The sequence below is a fragment of the Lissotriton helveticus genome, chromosome 8, assembly GCF_964261635.1.
Source record: "Lissotriton helveticus chromosome 8, aLisHel1.1, whole genome shotgun sequence".
NCBI classification, from domain to species: Eukaryota; Metazoa; Chordata; class Amphibia; order Caudata; family Salamandridae; genus Lissotriton; species Lissotriton helveticus.
In genome coordinates this window covers 1,172,601,646-1,172,620,994 of record NC_136069.1, presented here as the reverse complement: position 1 = coordinate 1,172,620,994, position 19,349 = coordinate 1,172,601,646, and the positions used below count along the sequence as shown (strand labels likewise).

General features: G+C 43.4%; 1 protein-coding gene across 1 annotated transcript in view; it reads left to right on the top strand.

The window, feature by feature from the left end:
• LOC144773203 (granulocyte-macrophage colony-stimulating factor receptor subunit alpha-like) overlaps nt 1-19,349 on the top strand; it is a 408,548-nt gene that overhangs the window by 252,558 nt on the left and 136,641 nt on the right. Inside the window, exons 5-6 of the mRNA XM_078658092.1 lie at nt 5,802-5,922; nt 6,008-6,189. Coding sequence (XP_078514218.1) covers nt 5,802-5,922; nt 6,008-6,189 — 303 coding nt within the window. The remainder of the gene's footprint in view (nt 1-5,801; nt 5,923-6,007; nt 6,190-19,349) is intronic.

Sequence of the window (19,349 nt, the reverse complement as noted above, 5' to 3'; positions counted from 1 at the left end):
TCGGCTCAGTTCACATTGAGACCACCTGCTCACCTGCTCTTTCCATAGCGCCGTGAGGGCAACGGCCGGACCATCACCACAGCAAGGGACTACAGTTCCCAGGTGCCCCAGAGACGGAGGCGCACCCGGGACGTCACTGCCTGCGCCCTGAGGCACCATTAAACACCGGAGCGCCGAGCACTCCCTGGGGGGCATTTTTGGACTGCACGCAGAGTCACACACGACGTGAGGGCAACGGCTCAGTTCACATTGAGACCACGTGCTCTTTCCATAGCGCCGTGAGGGCAACGGCCAGACCATCACCACAGCAAGGGACTACAGTTCCCAGGTGCCCCAGGGACAGAGGCGCACACGGGACGTCACTGCCTGCGCCTGGAGGCGCCATTAAACACCGGAACCCCTCCCGCTTCTCGGAACTTGCGCGGGTTGCGCCGGGAGAAGCCTGGGACAAGGGCGGGTCCGTCTGTGGCTGTCAGAGGCCAGAGGAGGACGGGACGGGCCACACCACTAACGCCTTCAGATGGGTAGGAGAAAACATCTAAATGTAGGGGGTCAAGGGGAACAAAAGGCGAAAGCTCCACGGAAATCGGACTCAATAATTTCTTGCTTAACTACAGCTGTGGGAGTTATTAGTAAAGAAATTGCAAGCGCCGAAAGAGAACTGGGTTTGAATCCCTCAGGTACTTTGGAACCTGGGCCATCTTGTGCTGAAAAGTCCACGCATGAACTTACCCTGAGCCCCCGGCACTACCAAATGAACATCTTAGTTTGGGTAACCCAGCAGATATCCCTGTGGAGGGTCCTAGCGAGGGCAGCACGGTCCCCTCGTCTCATGTAGAAGAGCAATCTGGTCCAAAGGCCCATCAGCCTAAGGGGAGACACAGTACAAAGAAATGCACCAGAAAGGCAAATAATACCACCATCACGCCTAGCCCCTTTGAAGAAATCGTTTTAAACAAAATAAATGGCCTGTTAGAAGAAATGTTTTCCACGCATATTGAACCTGTCCTAGTGGGAATCACCAAAGACAATGTGGACACGCTCAATACTTGTGTTTCAGGACTTATGAAGAGATGTGATGCTATTGACTCTTTTATTAAAGAGTCTCGAGAACAACAAGTTGTAGCAATGCATACTCAGACAGTACCCAATGTAACTACAGTAAGGCAGGTTGGTTGTCCTCTAAATGCCAGGTCATGTATTTCCCAGGTTAAATCTAGTTTGGTAACAGTAAGGGGAAATGTGAATTCACTGGGAATATCTTCGACCCAATTCCCTAAAGCAGATAATAATACTAAGGCTAAAGAGATAAAGTTATCTGAAAGTTGCCAGAACTCAAATATACAATCTATGATACCCAGTGAGTTTACACTGCACCTTCCCCCTGAAGCAGTCCCTTTAGTAGCTGTTTTAACAGGAGTGCCCCCGCTAGACACAAGTTGTAGAGAGACCACCCAGGAGCTCCTAATAAAATCTCAGAAATGGTGCTCCCATAATGCAAGTGGGTCATGTGATATATCCACTCATATCAGTATGGTCAGAGGGTAGGCTGGTTGGCCATCGTCCAAAGGCCATTGCAGGAGACTGCATAGTGGTAAATGTTAACAAACGGGATGTAGCAGACTGTCTGTTCTGGGATGGCTCTGAGCTGCCTAATACAGGGATTAGATCTTTGCCATTAGGCTATTTCTACCCCCCACCTGCTTTGCAGAGAAGTACTAGATCTATCTCCATTCCTTCTCGAGTTCAGACAAGGGATCCCGCCTTACTGACAGGTGAAATCCCCGCCTTTTCTCAAACGGATGCCCCCCTATCACGGGTGCCTATAATGACCGTGAATAGTAATATGGGGAGCGATATTCCACAGGAGATGGGCCTAACCTTGACTAATCGATTTCCCCCCCTGTCTCAATTGGAGGAGATCGACTGACTGGGCACTTCATTTTGTGCGGATGTAGGTGCCCAGTCACAAGTTCCCCTCTGCCGAATAATAAGTTGGAACACTGCGGGAATAAGGTCAAAAAGCAGGGATGAGAACTGGCTGGGAGAGTTAAAATCTTTTCATATAATCGCTCTCCAGGAAACGTGGGACACAATAAACAGTTTTTCGTTAGATGGGTATACCCACTTTTATATTCCTGCTAAACTGAGCATGGCGGGTAGACCTAAGGGTGGCTTAGCACTCTTCTTTACACTTAAGTTGAAGGGTACCCTAAGACAGCTTGAGTCAGGCTCCCATAACTGCCTGATAGTAGAGCTGGCAGTGCCACAATTGCCTAATTTGGTATTTTTTAATTTTTATAACCCAATTTAGAAAGTTTCCCCAAATCAATATTTAGATTGTTTAGAGGACTTTTGTCAATCATATAGGGCTAATCACAATACGTTTGAAATGATCCTTATGGGGGATTTTAATATTCATCCCTGTGGTCAACAATGTTTAATGGATGAATTGGAAGATCCTCCATTCGCGGTCCTCACACATTTTGAACACACTAAGCAAGGGGAGGCCCTTGAGAATCTCTTGGCCTCCATGAATCTTTATGAATCTGGGTGTGTCGAAGGAGGACCAAGGGCCCCAACATTCAAAGGTAGAAACGCAGGCACTGTTATAGACTACATATTTCTGTCAGTCCTAGTTTTATCCAAGGTTTTATCATACAAGGTTGGGGTTTCGGTCTATAGTGATCATAACCCAGTGCTTTTAGAGCTGGCATCAGGTGATCTTCTGGGGTTTAATGACTCTCAGGTTCAGGGGGTCAATGATATGACATTAAAAGACCAAGGTAGAAGAATAAAATGGACGAGGGTGGTCCCAGAAAGCTTCTTGCTGGAACTTCTGTCGAAGATAGACACTGAGATCGCCGATCGCCATTTGTTTAGATACCATGGCTTCTAGTATAAGAATTGTGGGGGCCTTTGATGTCATCTGCAAACAAATAAACATCAATCTGACCACCACAGCGAGACCTACCAGACCTAATATTAAAAGATGGTTTGATAGTAGCTGCGCCAAGGCACATTCTGTCCTCCTTAACGCCCTGAAAGTAAACCCTAGAAATAAGGAACAGATATCAAGCTGAAGGAAAACCTATAAACAGGCTATACAGGCCAGGAAGCAGCAGATTAAAGAAGAGGCTTGGGGTAAACTTCTATCAGCTGAGGTCTTGAGGGATAGCGGGAAATTTTGGTCGATCATAAATCAACCGTTCTTTTCAGGTGAGGATAATTCACCATTAGAATGTAATATCCCTGATGATCGGTGGTTATCCCATTTTGGGTGCATTTATGGGTCCAATGATGAGGAGATCCCCGTAACGACGATCTCTTTCCCACAAGTAGTTGCCCCTATGGCATTCGAAGTTGCGGACGTGGAAAGAGCTATCCAAGAGACAAGGAAGAATAAGGCACCGGGCCCCGACGGGGTACCTGCCGATCTGTACAAGAGTGCCCCTAAATTTTGGGCCAAGATTTTGACAAACGTTTTTAATGCTTCAGGTCTAAACTTATTCCCCGCCTCATGGGCCAAATCTATCATCATTCCGGTTTTTAAAAAGGGCCAAAGGGGAGATCCCTCCTGTTATAGGCCTACCTCCTTATTAGACTCTGCAGTCAAAATTATGGGAAGAGTCATTTTGTTTAAATTGACAGATTGGATGGATGGCAGAGGGATCCTCTCAAATGCCCAATATGGCTTTAGATCTAAGAGAAGCACCCTAGGGGTTTATGGATCTCTCAACAGCCTTCGACCTGGTCAACAGGTCAAAGCTGTGGCAAATATTGCTGGACTTAGGAATTGACCCCCCACTTGTTACATTTTTAGCTGATCTACATTGTGGACTTTTAGCTTCTGTTAGGGTTACCCAGGATGGGAGATGTACTAGCTATTTTAAATCAGAAAAGGGGCTTAGGCAGGGATGTATATTGGCGCCTCTCCTATTTAAGTTATACATCAACGCATTAGAGCCTGCTCTAAGGGAGGCATCCCTGGACGTCCCGCGTTTCGGAGAAACTGTTATCCCGGTTCTCCTTTACGCGGATGACGCCGTCCTTCTGGCTCGCTCAGGGGTGGGCTTGAAAAAATTATTGGACTCTTTTGGCAATTTTATGGAGTCTTTGAACCTGAAAATTAATACAAAAAAATCTCAGGTGATGATTGTGGGGGATTACAGTAGAAAGAAAAGGGTGAAAACCTTTTTCTGCCGTGGAGCTGAGGTAAAAAGGGTGCCTATCTTTACATACTTAGGGCTCCTCTTTGACGAAAGAGGGACCTGGGGCCCCCAACAGAAATATAAAAGGAACGCTCTGGCAAGATCCACCTCTGCCCTCATGGGTTTTACAAAACGACTGGGGGCCAGACCTATGGAGGCAATCTTAAAGGTGTATAAATCTAAGTGCCTAGCAATCTCTGCTTACGGATCAGCTATTTAGGGTTACACGTCGCAGGAGCAAATTCAAATGGCCGAAAATACATTTTTAAGATCTTTACTTTCTGTGCCACAGTCCACCCCTACTTTTTCTATCCATATGGAGTTGGGGCTGGGGTATGTAACTGATACACTGAAACTTGCCCCAGTGACTTGTTGGCTTAAGACCTGGTTAAACCAGGAATTATCATTAAATCATTTGATCCTAAAAGATTGCCTTATCTTGGATAGAGCCAACAAGATCCTATGGCTGGCTTACATAAAATCCTCACTTTTAAAACTGGGTCGATCGGTGCTCTATTCCTCCCCTGAGCTTATAAAGAAAGAAGACGTAAACCAGATAAAAATTGCTATGTTAAACCTCCTTTCACTCGAGAGGGAGGAAAGAGAAATGAGAAAGCCTACTGTAAGAGCTAACTATGTTCTAGCTAGTACCCCGGGACTTGAGCCCTATCTGAATCTAGTAACACGTCCCTTTCACCGGTACTTGTTAATCAGATTTCGTTTTAATTTAATCTATTTTTCTTTGGGTACCTTTGTAAAATGGGGCCCACCTGATAATTCTGTCCCCTGCAACTGCGACAATTTCTCCGCACAAGACACTTTACATTTTATTATGTTCTGCGAGCACTACTCAGATATTAGGAAAAAGTACTTATTGCCAATTTTAAGGGAGGCGAGGTTTATCCAGGTCAGGCCTGCCCTCTTGTTTTTGATACGGCTGAGTAGTGATCGTGTCACTTTTCAAGTCGCTAGCTTTTTAGCAGCTGGAGTGCGAATCAATAAGAAGAGGTTAGGTGCCCCTAGTTCATTAGCTTGATTACGAGGGCACTTGAGGGCTATTTTATTTTGCACTATATAAATGAATTGGTAAATTATTTTATGTGTTAACTGATTTCTGAAGATTTTTAAAAATCCTTAATTGAGGAAAATTTTAAATTCTGAAGTGTGTAATGAACTTTATTTACATATGTATTGTATTGTATCTGTGTCTTTTTATGATATTTATTTCTCGAATAAAAGCATGTTGACTGAGACAAAAATGTGTGTAATTTCAGAAATCATAATCTTGCTGTTCGGAGAAAAAATTGTGAATTTTCACAATATATTAACATTTGATACTTGAATGATAAATTGTGCGGTATTGGGGAGATATTATTGGTATTATTTTTTACATTACTCCGTGCCTGATGCACTAAGTTGGTCACTGATCGTAATCGTGCATATGGTGGTCACTAATGTACTACTGTCTGAAGTGGTGGCTATTAGAACTTTCATATTATTAGACGCTCAGGGCGATTCTCATTGAACAAAAGTAGCTCTTATTACAGAACAAGTTAGAGACCCCTGTTCTAAAACATCATCTCTTTTCAGGCAAGAAGGGAACAGCAGCTGAAAATGTATCTTGTGTGGCTTACAACACGTCATCAATGAACTGCACTTTTCGAGCAGGCCTCGAAGCCCCGGATGACACACTGTATCGCCTTTCTTTAAGGTATATACCACATTTTCTTAGAAGCAACAGAAATCATGTTTCTGGCAATCCTATCTCCCTACTTAAATCTCTTTACCTCGAGCAGGCAGAATAAGAAAACGGAAAGCTGCACTCACTATATAAAGGATGCCCGGGGAGGACACATTACTTGTCGCTTTCAAGATTTGACAATAAACTTCAATAAGAGGACATATTTAATCGTTGAAGGGTCAAGCAACAAGTCAAACATCCAGTTTATTGATCATTGGTTCAAGCCTTCTAAAACAGGTAATAACATTCATTTTGATTGCTTCATTGGGAGGGCAACATGTTACAGTGACCTGCAAATGTATCTCCAGCCAGCTTACAAATGAATTTGCAGGTGTAAAGCAGACATTTTAACTGTTTTTCTGTAAAATGTTATAGCAATTTTATTTTTAAATTTACACCTAGTTTTCTGAAACGATAATAATGCATTTTTTATGTCATGCCTTTATACTGCAGCATTGCATCTTCTAAGCGCTATAAATAATTGGTGTTACTGTCACCCAGTGTAATGCTACTGAATTCATGGACCTTGGAAGAATAAAAGACTTATAGGGCCCTGTTGAGATTCAAACTTGTGAGATGCAGATCACATCATCACCGACTAATCTTAAAAACAGTCCTAGGAAGAATGTATGGAGGAGGATAAACAAGAAAGCCTTGATGAGGACTCAACTTTACTTGCTCCTTTTCTTGACTAAATGCCATATCAAACTGTTGCCTATGACCCTGTAGTCAGACGCTTGAGCCTGGCCTTGCCTGGCTCTGTATCTTGTTCTGTTTGCAAACTGCCAGCTGTTATAAAGTTGTTATTAATCCATATGCCCCTGTCCTTATTGCAGATGAATGTGCTTATAGTCCAGAAATGTATCTCTGACGTTTTCTTTTAATAGTACATAAAATATTCAAAGTAGATTCATTGTTTGAAATTGTACGTTAAGTGGATCAACCCCCTTCCAAGACCTAAATTGGTCACCAAAGAGGGGGGAGCATCATGGATCGCGGATTGTGGGCGCGAAGCAAGATCAAATTTATTTAAAACATAAATAAATACCTGTATCATGCATACCTGTAACATGAACAGCATGTTACAAAGATTCATGTAACCTCAGAAAGACCCTATATGTTCTTCAAACTACAGATTGGCTGCTATTTCCTTTAAGACTTCTTGTATCTGCTCTGGTGGTTGTGGCGACCTGACAAGCAGGGACAGAGGACAGGACACTAGGACCCTGTGGGTCATGAGGGAGGTGACCAGGTCACCAGACACGACATCCGGTCAGGGGACAGGAAGGGGGCAGACCAGCCTAGGCGACCAAGGGGACGGACGTGGATATGACCAGCTGCAACTAAGATAACAATAAAGAAACGTAATTATACCAACCTGTGTCCTGTGGATCATTGTCCTGTGTGGTGCCCACAACGAGGACACGACAACTGGCGACGAAGGTGGGATCGACGTGTGCCCATTCGAGATTTCGATTCAGGAGCCCACCCTGGATCGCGTCGTGAGGAAAGAAGAGGAAGTGCCTTCAACGCGGGAGCCCACCCCGACTGATGGGGAGACGAAGACCGCTGACTCCGGTAAGCGCTGTGTAGCAGAAAGCGCGAAGTAAAAGGGAATTGGCGCGAGCTCTCGCGAGAGTCTCGGCGGCCATCTCCAAATCAGGCGTGAGAACCAATCACCACGAAGAAAAAGACGGCGGCCATTTTGGAGTCAGGCATCGCGTTGATTGGACGCGAAGCCTCGCGAGAACACCGGCTTAAGAGCAGGCGCAGGAGCCAATCAGATTGAAGGAAACGGCGGCGGCCATTTTAAAGAGTCAGGCACAGCGCGAAAAATAGAAAACAAGAGAAATAAAGGAAATAAAGGTGAAAAAGAGACTAAAGAAAGCGCACACAAGAATTAAGGGCACTGAAAGTGAAAATAAAGGCAGAAATATATATAAGAAGAAAAAGGAAAGAAAAGAAAATAAAGAAAATAAGAAAAGGAGAAGACAAAGAAATAAAACAAGGAGACATAAAGATATAAAACAAAAAGGCAGAAGGCAGAAAGACAAGGAAAAAGGACCAAGAAGCCCAGAAGAGGCCAAATAAAGAAAAGACAGAAGAAATAACACAAAGAAAAAGGACCAAGAAAGCCCAGAAGAGGCCAAATAAAGAAAAGGAAAAATAAAAAAAATAAAAATAAAATAAAAATAAAGAAGCCAAGAAAATAAAATAAAGAAAATAAGAAAAGGAGAAGACAAAGGAAAGAAAAGAAAGAGTACAAATAAAAGGAAGAAGGAAAGAATGGCAGATCCAAAGCCCAGCGCGCAATACAGGACACCACTACCTTTCAACTTGTCGGAGCCACAAACAGGAATAAGGTGGGAGAAATGGATCAGACGATTTGAAAGATATGTAGATGATACCGATGTAGCAGATGGAAAGAAACGAGGATTACTGTTGAACCTAGCAGGGGATGACGTTGAAGAACTCCTGGTGACACTGCCTACCGAGGAAACAAAAACATATGACCAACTAAAGAAATGTCTAACAGCCAAATTCGACCCACAGCGCAACATTGATTTTGAATGATATACTTTTACCATTGCCTGTCAACAAGTCGGCGAAACACTAGACGACTTCGCAACAAGGCTAAGAAAGTTGGTAACACATTGTGAGTTTGACAAATTTGATAACGAGCAAGCAATAAGACTACGGATCATAGAGGGCTGTCGTGACACCGGATTCAGAGCAAGAATACTAAAGGAACCGACCTCATTGGAGAACATCCTGTCCCTAGCAAGAGCAGAGGCGAGAGCAACGGAACATGCCAAAGAAATGGAAAGAGGGAAAAGCGTTGAAGTAGAAAACGCACACTTTACAACAAACAGATATCGCACAGACCGATGGAAGAATGACCGGAGGGAACAAAAAGAGAGGAGACGACCTGAAGGAACATGCTACAAGTGTGGAATGGAATTTCCACACCGAGGTCCATGCCCAGCATTTGGCCAGACATGCAGAAGATGTGGTGGAAGAAATCACTACGCCAGCATGTGCCAAGGCGCACAATTCAGAGGAGACGACAAGGGGAGAACGGGAAGACAACAGGAATCGACAGCAAGACATGTCAGATACATCAACAATGAAAGGAGAAGTTCATCACGAGGGTCAGGCGAAGAAGAGGAAGAAGTGAAAGTGGAAAGACTATACCACATGTCGGAGGTGCGCATCGAGCGGAGCGAGGAAGAAGAAACAGGAGAGACAACACAGCCAGCAGACAGAAGCACCAGAAGAAAGATGGACGAAGCAAAGATAAGAGTAGGAGCGCATGAAACAGACTTTATACTGGACAGTGGTGCAACATGCAATGTCATGTGTATATCGGAATACGAGAGAATGGAAATAAAGCCGGCCCTGAGAGCGTCCCAGGTAAAGGTTTTTACCTGGGGGGCAAGGAAAGAAATAACAAACTGCGGAAAGTTCACAGAGGAACTGAGATACAAGGACACAATAAAAAGAGAAGACATTCATGTTCTACAAGGCGATGTCCCAGGGCCATGCCTGATGAGCAACAGCACAGCGAAAACGATGGGCCTTATAACGATGATATATAACAAAAATAATAGACCTGCTGAGAACAAGCAAAGAGAAGACTCAGGGAACAAAGAAAGAGGAAGAGAACAAAAAAGAGGAAGAGAACAAAAAAGAGTGATTGAAGGAACAAATACAACAAAGGGCGGCGGTAGAAAGAAAGGAACGCGAAGCAAAACAGAGGGCCGAGAACAACGACAAAGACGACGAGAGACTGACAAAAAGGGAGCAGAAGGAGGACCATGGAAGAACAGAAACAAGGCAAAAAGGGGAAAGCAACGACGAAGAAAAAGAGCGTGTGGCGCACTGAGAGCAGACGGAGGACAACAGAAAAGCAGGAACAAAGCTGATGGCAGATATGGACAATCAAAGAAAGAAAGCAAGGAAACAAAGAAAGTATGTAGAAAAAAGTAGGAAGCAGAGACTGGGGAGAAGGGTCGACGAGACGGACAAAACATCTCTCTCTCTCTCTCTCTCTCTCTCTCTCTCTCTCTCTCTCTCTCTCTTTCGTCATCACCACAACAAGCAAATGCAGTCAAGGACTGAAGGGGCGGAAATGGTCAGGAAAGGAACATCATGAATATTTTGTTTATAACAAAGGGGGAGATGTGGCGACCTGACAAGCAGGGACAGAGGACAGGACACTAGGACCCTGTGGGTCATGAGGGAGGTGACCAGGTCACCAGACACGACATCCGGTCAGGGGACAGGAAGGGGGCAGACCAGACCAGGGCGACCAAGGGGACGGACGTGGATACGACCAGCTGCAACTAAGATAACAATAAAGAAACGTAATTATACCAACCTGTGTCCTGTGGATCATTGTCCTGTGTGGTGCCCACAACGAGGACACGACAGTGGTGGCATGCACTGTCATGATTACAGCCTCTTCTGGACCCTAGCGTCTATAGTCATTCCCCAAAAAGAGATCCATGTAAAGGTCGTCCTGTAGTCCAACTGGCACCTCTCTAGTCTCTCCGTTTATGCCTAGATCTACATTTGTACCTGGGTTCTTAAAATGCTCACCGGTTGCAGGAAGCCAATCAGATCAAACGTGCATTTGCTTTAGGTGTGCCACAGTTACTTGGAAGCGCACCCACAGGAGAACTGTAATCTGTATTTCTGGATTCGGTTCTAGATGACGTCTTGCCTCAGATGCTGTTGCTCGGCACTTGCATACCAGTATAAATAAGGCACAGGATGTGCATTAGGGAGGCAGCCCATCTTTATTTCTAAGGTGTGCAGCTTGGTCATACCCTTTGCCAGTCACCAAACGTCTCAGGCCACAGACCAACCCTGAAACTGGACTGACCTAGGTAAGGCAAGGACAAAAGATCCTTCCTACTTCATTCAGCGGATGCCTATTCAAAGCCTGGAGCATGCACCTTGCCTTACAGTGGTTTTTACAAGCAATCAGATAAAAGGTGCTCAAAACTTTGCAGCATTTCGCATCTCCACAAGTTATTTTCCAAGTTATCGAGTGGTATATTAAACAGCATGGACGGAACCTTATACCCAGACTGGAACTGTTTTGGCAGTGGGGGTATGGCCATGCCCATATATATATATATTCACTGAAAAAACCATAGGTTATAGACCATATATAGTTAGGAATTAGCATTTACAAAACCTTGAAAATTCACTGAAAAAACCATAGGTTATAGACCATATATAGTTAGGAATTAGCATTTAAAAAACCTTATTTTACTCACACAAAACCATTGAAATTCCATATATAGTTAGTTGCACTAACTATATATTGCGCACCCGCAATCCACTGCTGATGATGTCACATATTACATCATTCATGACATGGTCAGTGACATCACTGATGACAACATCCAGTGACTATGTTTCTGTAAAGTTAAAATATGTCTTACATATTGAAGAATGAGTGGATGTATAAGTGTCTGGACGAAGGATTTAGTAGGTGCATGACTGAATGTATGAGTGAGTGATTAAATGTGTCTCACTGAGTGCATGGGTTAGTGACTAAACTGTCTTAATTTGTGCATCATTATGTCTGTTGTTCTGTAAACTGCTGCATGTGTTGATCAGTAGCTATATGAGTAACTATATGGGTTATTGATTGATTGCCCAAGTATTTGCATGGGAGACTGAGTGTGTGTGTGGCTGGATGGGAGGTGTGTGACTCTGTACAGATCAATGTGTACTTGTATCAATGATTGTATAAGAGAGTAAGTATGTGTTAGTATATGGTTGAAAACGTAAGGTGCTCTATGTTTAACTGTATAGAGTAGAAAATGGAAGTGTGATTGATTCTTTACAGGACTGACTAGGTGTGTGAGTAACTCCATGGATGAGTGGCAGAGTGTGAGTGTCTGTATAGGTGTATGAGTGCATATGATTGTGTTGTAAACATGAGTGATTGTATGTATGAATGATTGTATGGGTGAATGAGTGAATGTGTGTGTAGACGTAGGAATCAGTGAGTACGTATGTAGTAACTAGTATTGGTGTGTCAATGGTTTCAAAAATTATACTCTGTTTTTAACACTGGGTGAAACAGAGGTTATATTAAAATGTGAGGAGATGCATTGTATTGTCACATGAATGATATCATCAGTGATGTGGTCATTGATGTCAAATGAGATGTCATCAGTGATGTCATTTGAGATGTCATCAGTGATGTCATCAGTGATGTCACTGACCATGTCATGAATGATGTAATATGTGACATCATCAGCAGTGGATTGCGGGTGCGCAATATATAGTTAGTGCAACTAACTATATATGGAATTTCAATGGTTTTGTGTGAGTAAAATAAGGTTTTTTAAATGCTAATTCCTAACTATATATGGTCTATAACCTATGGTTTTTTCAGTGAATTTTCAAGGTTTTGTAAATGCTAATTCCTAACTATATATGGTCTATAACCTATGGTTTTTTCAGTGAATTTCAATGGTTTTTTAATAGCAAATATCATAAGCTGTCGAATGTCAAGTACGTGGTAAGAATTTTTTTTTTCGTGTTTATGCACACTGATCTGCTTTGATTGCTGCCCCCCACCCCTCATTTCTATTAGGAGTACTCTCTCTTTGCAGATAGTGAAGGGTAGTTAACGCAGCCCTTTCCCCCTTTGTAATCCGTCGTGCCTGCTTCTCTCTCCATTTGATTGATTGTTCTCTTTGGTTCATTCTCTATTTACAAACAAGCACAGAGTCGCAATACTCTGTTTAGTCTTTGCAGATAGCGAAAAATCGTGTAAAAAAACAAAAGGAATCGAGCAAAATCAGTAGGCCACTAATGGGATCTCTTTTTGACCTCGCTAAAATAGAAACATTAGGAACAACCTGTTGAAAATAGCAATGCGTATGTACATAAGCGGCGTTCATTTGTGTTCACAGTACCCCTTGTTGATTGTTTCAATCGAGCATTGAATTGTTCGATGTTAATTCTCTTAAGGATCTTCTCTACCTGCAAACGAGGAAGAATAGGAATATTCTCTCTCCCTTTGCAGATAGTGAAGGGTAGGTAACGCAAGCCTTTAACACGTCGTACCTATTTCATTCCTCATTGATTGATTGATTGTCCGAACATTGACTGTTTGGGAATTAGTTCTTTTTGGAGGTATTCCCTGTTTGCAAATAAACGTAGGAAAATCTTTGCAAGTAGTGAAAGGGTACGTAATGCGGACCTTTCTCCCCCGTTGTAATCTATCATGCCTATCCCCACTGATTGATGCACCTGTTTCACCCGGACCATTTACTAGACATACGTCATCTGGCCCGACCAGAGAGCACCCCTAGTGAAAAGGACATATGCAATAATAACGAAGTGATCACTGTATCCTGTTAACAGAAACTTTAGCATGAAACAACCTGGAAAGAAAAGAATAGGAAAACGAAAATCAGTAGGCCACTGATGAACATGAACTTTTATTAAACAACGAACAAAGAAACGATAACATAACGTAATGATAAAACCTATTAATGTCCTAGAAACAAGAAAACGTTAAAATATGCCAGTGGTGAGAGACCAGAAAAACAGTAAGAGAAACCAAATCACCCCTCGCTGTCCCACCGCCTGCCACGCCAAAAAAATCGATAGACTAGGGAAAATGCAAGTCAGTAGAACATCCGCCCCCACTCTGGAAACTTCCAAGGTGGGGCAGGGTTCCGGCTACGCCCAGCCGGGAGCAGCCCATATAAGGCAGGTCCTGCTGCCACGCCTCGGCCAGGAGATCCTAACGTAGGGTGTAGCCGGAGGAGAGGCCGAGACCAGCGGGACCCGGCCAGGGGATTGCCTTTACAACGCTGAACAGTTGCATGGGGGGGGAATGTCTCCTCGACCCTCCCCTCTCTCTCCCAGTCCGGCCGCGGTGGCCCTTGAGAGTTGCAGGTAGTCCCGCCACATGCTCTTCCGGTCCGGCCACCAACGGTCGGGGGGCCGAGGCCGACGGAATCCGGCTGCAGCCGATAAACCAAGAAACCCGTTCATGGGGCCAGAGCCAGGGGCGTCCGGCCGACATCCACCGGAAGCCCGGCCCGAAGACGGACGGGACACTTCTTTCTTTTATAATGGCTGCGACAACACTGGGGGGGGATGTCTTGCACATGCCTCCGACCCCCCCCTCGTCCTCATCGCCTGGTCCGGCCATAACAAATCTCAAGCGAGACGCCGTGGGGTGCACTGGGAGGGAGAGACGGTGCGAACAGGCCTCTCCCGCCTCCCCAGTGTAGGCTTCCCAGCTGCACCCTCAGCGGTCCAGGCGCCCGGAAAAGAGTTCTTCCACTGTGGCCATGCTGCAACGTCTCGCCCGGCAGGGTGGAGCCCGTCCGTTCATTTGACCCCGCGATCGCCAGTAGCTACCGAACTCTCAAAATGGCGGTCGACCTGGCAAGAGCGGGCCCAGCATAAAGAAATGGCCCGGTCACTGGTTGACTCCACCACCGTAGTCCTCCACGACCTTGAAGATTCTAGAGGAGCCGCGGGAGTCTCCCACCCCCGATGGGGAATGACTGCCATGATCACCCGTGGAGTGACGAAACTGTATCCGCGGGACGTCGGCGCCAGCCTCACTTTGAATTACTAGAATCCTGCAGACCTCACTTCCGGTGAAAGCACAGTGTGACCCGGTAGGAAAAATTGTTGCACCCCCTCCCCTTTTTGACTGATAGTTCAAACCACCGATCCTTTCCTTTGCCCTTTTAACGGAACTTTGGACTGCCTCCCCCTCTTTTACATTTTCTAGAGAAAACAAAACATTAACCACTACATTAGCATAGCAGTTGACACCAGAACTGTTTTCAAATTGAAAACCAACAACATCTTCAACAGAATCCTTTTTGTTTCTGCTGTGACCCTGCTCCAGCACAGGCATTGTCCCCAGCAGTAATTCTGCAATGCCGGTAAGAATAGCTGTGGTGCCTACTGGACTCACTCACCCCCGCGGCGCCCCACGCCGTTATTTGCTGGGCGGCAACTTGCTAGACATCACCTTCGTGACATCCAGATTTCAGCGCGTTCTGCTGCCTTGGAACTATTCGCACAACAGACCGCTACTGACAAGAATATTTCATTATTGGTGCTGTCAATTTCAATAAATCTATTACTGTTTTTGTTTTGTTGTATATATTTATATGTTATTAAAGTTTTATATTCCTACTACTTTGTTGGAGTGCTATATATTTTTTATGTGACACATAATTGTAAAAACTTTGATGTACAAAGAGTCATTCCTGGAATCTTCCGCTTCAGGCTCGGTCCCCTCCCCAATCACAATACAGGATAGTTTTCAGATAGTAGGAACACGTGTGGTGTGACGGATCTCATCGGGTGTGGGCCTTGATCTACTATAACTCCTTTGAAGAGGGGTGATTCTTTACAGCTGGGGCCATAAACTACATCTGCAGGGCTAGCTGATAGCCTGGACAATCGGACACAGAGGAAGAGGAGTGTCAGAGGGTGCGGTAGTGAATAGGGCGAAAGGGAGGTGTCGGGCGGGCACAGTGTGATTCTCAGGGAAGAGCAGCGCAGATGGGGGGAGGTTTATTGCCCATGCATAAGACAGAGAGCGGGGGTGACCAGTGCCTGGGGAAGATGCTTGCGAGGGTGAGGAGCCATGCTACGAATCGACAGCGTGCAGAGAGTGGGTCTGGTCAAGACATCTAAAATGGCTGCCGTGCACGACAAAAGTGTGGCATTTCAAAAAAGGCAAGATGGCGCAGACAATGTTTTTCAACACTTCCTCATTTCCTTCGAATCGAACGTTAACAGACGTTGGGGCATATTACCAAAGTTAAGCGATATTTATCGCTAACGATGCTTACCAACCAATTTTTTACCACTAAGCATCGTCAGAAATTATCGAAGATAAACCTTACTATTATCAAGGTTTATCGCAAATGCGATAATAAACGGCCGCAATGCATGAATATCGCTAAAAACTCAGCGATATTCATGCATTACCGAGCTAATACTCTTAGCCATGTTATCCACCTCCCATTGGATAACATGGCTAAGAACTGCTCAGGGCAGGTGTTACTTTTTGGAGATATTCGCGCTTAGCGCGAATATCTCCAAAAGTTGGTAATAGGAGATAGATATCTTGCATGTTGTAATGCAAGTTATTGTGGTATATGGAACTCATACCATAATCTCTCAGGAAAGCAGAAACTGATCCTTTTGGGACCGCCTAAAAAGGCCTAGGGGGTGAGGAGTACTCTACTTTGCCCCCTTTTCACGTTCCGAACTATTTTATTTTACTCTCTTCTGTAATTACACAAAATACCAGCGATAAGATGCATCGGAGACACACAGTGAGAGAAAGGAGGCCGGAGATGAAGAAGACATGTCAAATACACATTGGAGATAATATAGTGGCAGAAGGGAAGTAAATATGAGTAAACTTACCATGTAACATAAAAATGTTGCACTCTATACTATAAGTCTCATTTTATACTACAATCACTTCGCTACAACCTCATAAATTAAAAATAAAAATAAATAATGTCTCAAACAATTTTTGATTTCTAAATATAAATTTATTCTTCAAAATTTTCTAAATTTGAAACAACTAGTAACATGTCCTCATCAGTAATTTCCTCTTCAATCATCTCATCTGGAATCTCCTCATTAAAAGTCTGCAATGATGATTCTTGTAACTCTATGGTCTCCAAACACTCGATAAATTCGCCATCAAGAGATTGATCAAAAAAATCATTCAAGTCATCTCCTCCTTCTGACAATATTTCATTATTGGTGCTGTCCATTTCAATCAATGTAGTGGAATCATTCAAGTCATCTCCTCGTGACAATATTTCATTATTGGTGCTCTCAATTTCAATCAATGTAGTGGAATCATTCAAGTCATCTCCTCCTTGTGACAATATTTCATTATTGGTCCTGTCCATTTCAATCAATCTAATGGAATCATACAAGCCATCTCCTCCTTGTGACAATATTTCATTATTGGTGCTCTCAATTTCAATCAATGTAGTGGAATCATTCAAGTCATCTCCTTGTGACAATATTTCATTCTTGGTGCTGTCCATTTCAATCAATCTAATGGAATCATACAAGTCATGTCCTCCTTGTGACAATATTTCATTATTGGTGCTCTCAATTTCAATCAATGTAGTGGACAATTCAAAAGAAATTGCCACGGTCTCTTCATTGTGAGCCATTTTATTTTGAAATTGCTTGCTGTAAATTGCAGAAAAAAATAATCACTTTCATTTATCGTTTTTAGTAATACATAATATAAAACTAACTTCATCAAGTATTTAGTATAACAGAAGGACTGCAAATAAATAACAGAAAACATTTTTCAAATTATCTTCAAGTGTACAACATAGTTCCCCTTACAAATTAACAACTCACCTTTTTAAAAGTAGCAGAAGTGTTAGTACTGTGTAAATCAAACACCAGAAATTCACCACCAAAAATTCCTCACAAATGTACCTCAGACAGTAGTATCACAAAATGGCTGTGGTTTCCTCTCATTTGACATATATACATAACCAATTAACTTTCATCACACACAAATACAAAACCAAAGTAACATTTTAATTGGTTCTAAATTTCAACACTTTCAAATGTGTTTTCCCCATGCAATTTTCCATAGGACATTTACATACGTCTACAGCCTGAATGGCTGAACGGAATTACACCAAACTTGGCAAAATGGTACATCAAACCTAAGAGGTCAGGAAGGATCTACTATGCCCCCTTATGGTCATTTCCCCCTTCGCTTTGGCCTCCTCTTGTCTCTCAATCCTACCGAGAGACAAGATGGCGGCCGCTACGGACTGTTTGGAATGTTGACAGACGCCGGAGAACCAATCAGCTTCGCAAAGCTCCGTAACGCGAAAAGTACGCGAAGCGGAGCGCTGTTACAGATATATATCTTTTTTTGAACGTTAATTTCTCAAAATCCACTGGAGCACATATATTGAGACCTAGCAAAGGCACATCGGGCTACCAGTCCCTAATATTTTGCCAAGTTTCGTGCAAATCCATTCAGGTGTTCGATTATTATTATTATTATTTTTTTTTGCCCCGCGGGGCCCTTTTAAAACCTCCACATCAAACCTAGGGGGTCAGCGAGGATCTACTATTCCCCCTTATGGTCATTTGCCCCTTCGCTTTGGCCTCCTCTTGTCTCTCGATCCTACCGAGAGACAAGATGGCGGCCGCTACGGACTGTTTGGAATGTTGACAGACGCCGGAGAACCAATCAGCTTCGCTTCACAAAGCTCCGTTGCGCGAAAAGTACGCGTCCTAGGACGCTGCCCGGTCCGCTGTTACAGATATATATCTTTTTTTAAACGTTAATTTCTCAAAATCCACTGGAGCACATATATTGAGACCTACAAAAGGCACATCGGGCTACCAGTCCCTACAATTTTGCCAAGTTTCGTGCAAATCCATTCAGCCGTTCGGGCTAAAAGTGAGGCCAACCGCCCTATGGAAAACTCAATGTTAAAAACACGTTTTGGGACCCCCCTTTTTTCTCGGCCCCCCCTTGACGAACCCCCCCCAAATTTTCAAGGGCTGCTCAGAAACAAAATGTGCCATTTTCCTGAAAATTTCAGCCAATTCCGTCCACAAACGCCAAAGTTATTAGACATAGAATTTTCAAAAAACCCATAGAGAAAAAATCCTAACTATATATACCTACTGGCGACCGCCAGTAGGTAATATATATATATATTCACTGAAAAAACCATAGGTTATAGACCATATATAGTTAGGAATTAGCATTTAAAAAACCTTATTTTACTCACACAACCATTGAAATTCCATATATAGTTAGTTGCACTAACTATATATCGCGCACCTGCAATCCACTGCTGATGATGTCACATATTACATCATTCATGACATGGTCAGTGACATCACTGATGACATCACTGATGACATCATCTAGTGTCTGTGTGTTTTTGTAAAGTTTAAATACGTTTTACATATTGAAGAATGACTGGATGTATGGAAGACTGAGTGTGTGTGTGGCTGGCTGGGAGGTGTGTGACTCTGTGCATATCAATGTGTACTTGTATCAGTGATTGTATAAGAGAGTAAGTATGTGTTAGTATATGTGTGAAAAGTATGGTGTTCTGTGTTTAACTATAAATGAGGAAATCGAAGTGTGATTGATTCTTTACAGGACTGACTAGGTGTATGAGTGCATATGATAGTGTTCTAATAATAAGTGACTGTATGTATGAGTAATTGTATAGGTGAATGAATGAATGTGTGTGTAGACGTACGAATCAGTGAGTGCGTATGTAGTAACTGGTATTGGTGTGTCATGATGTCATCAGTGATGTCATTTGAGATGTCATCAGTGATGTCAT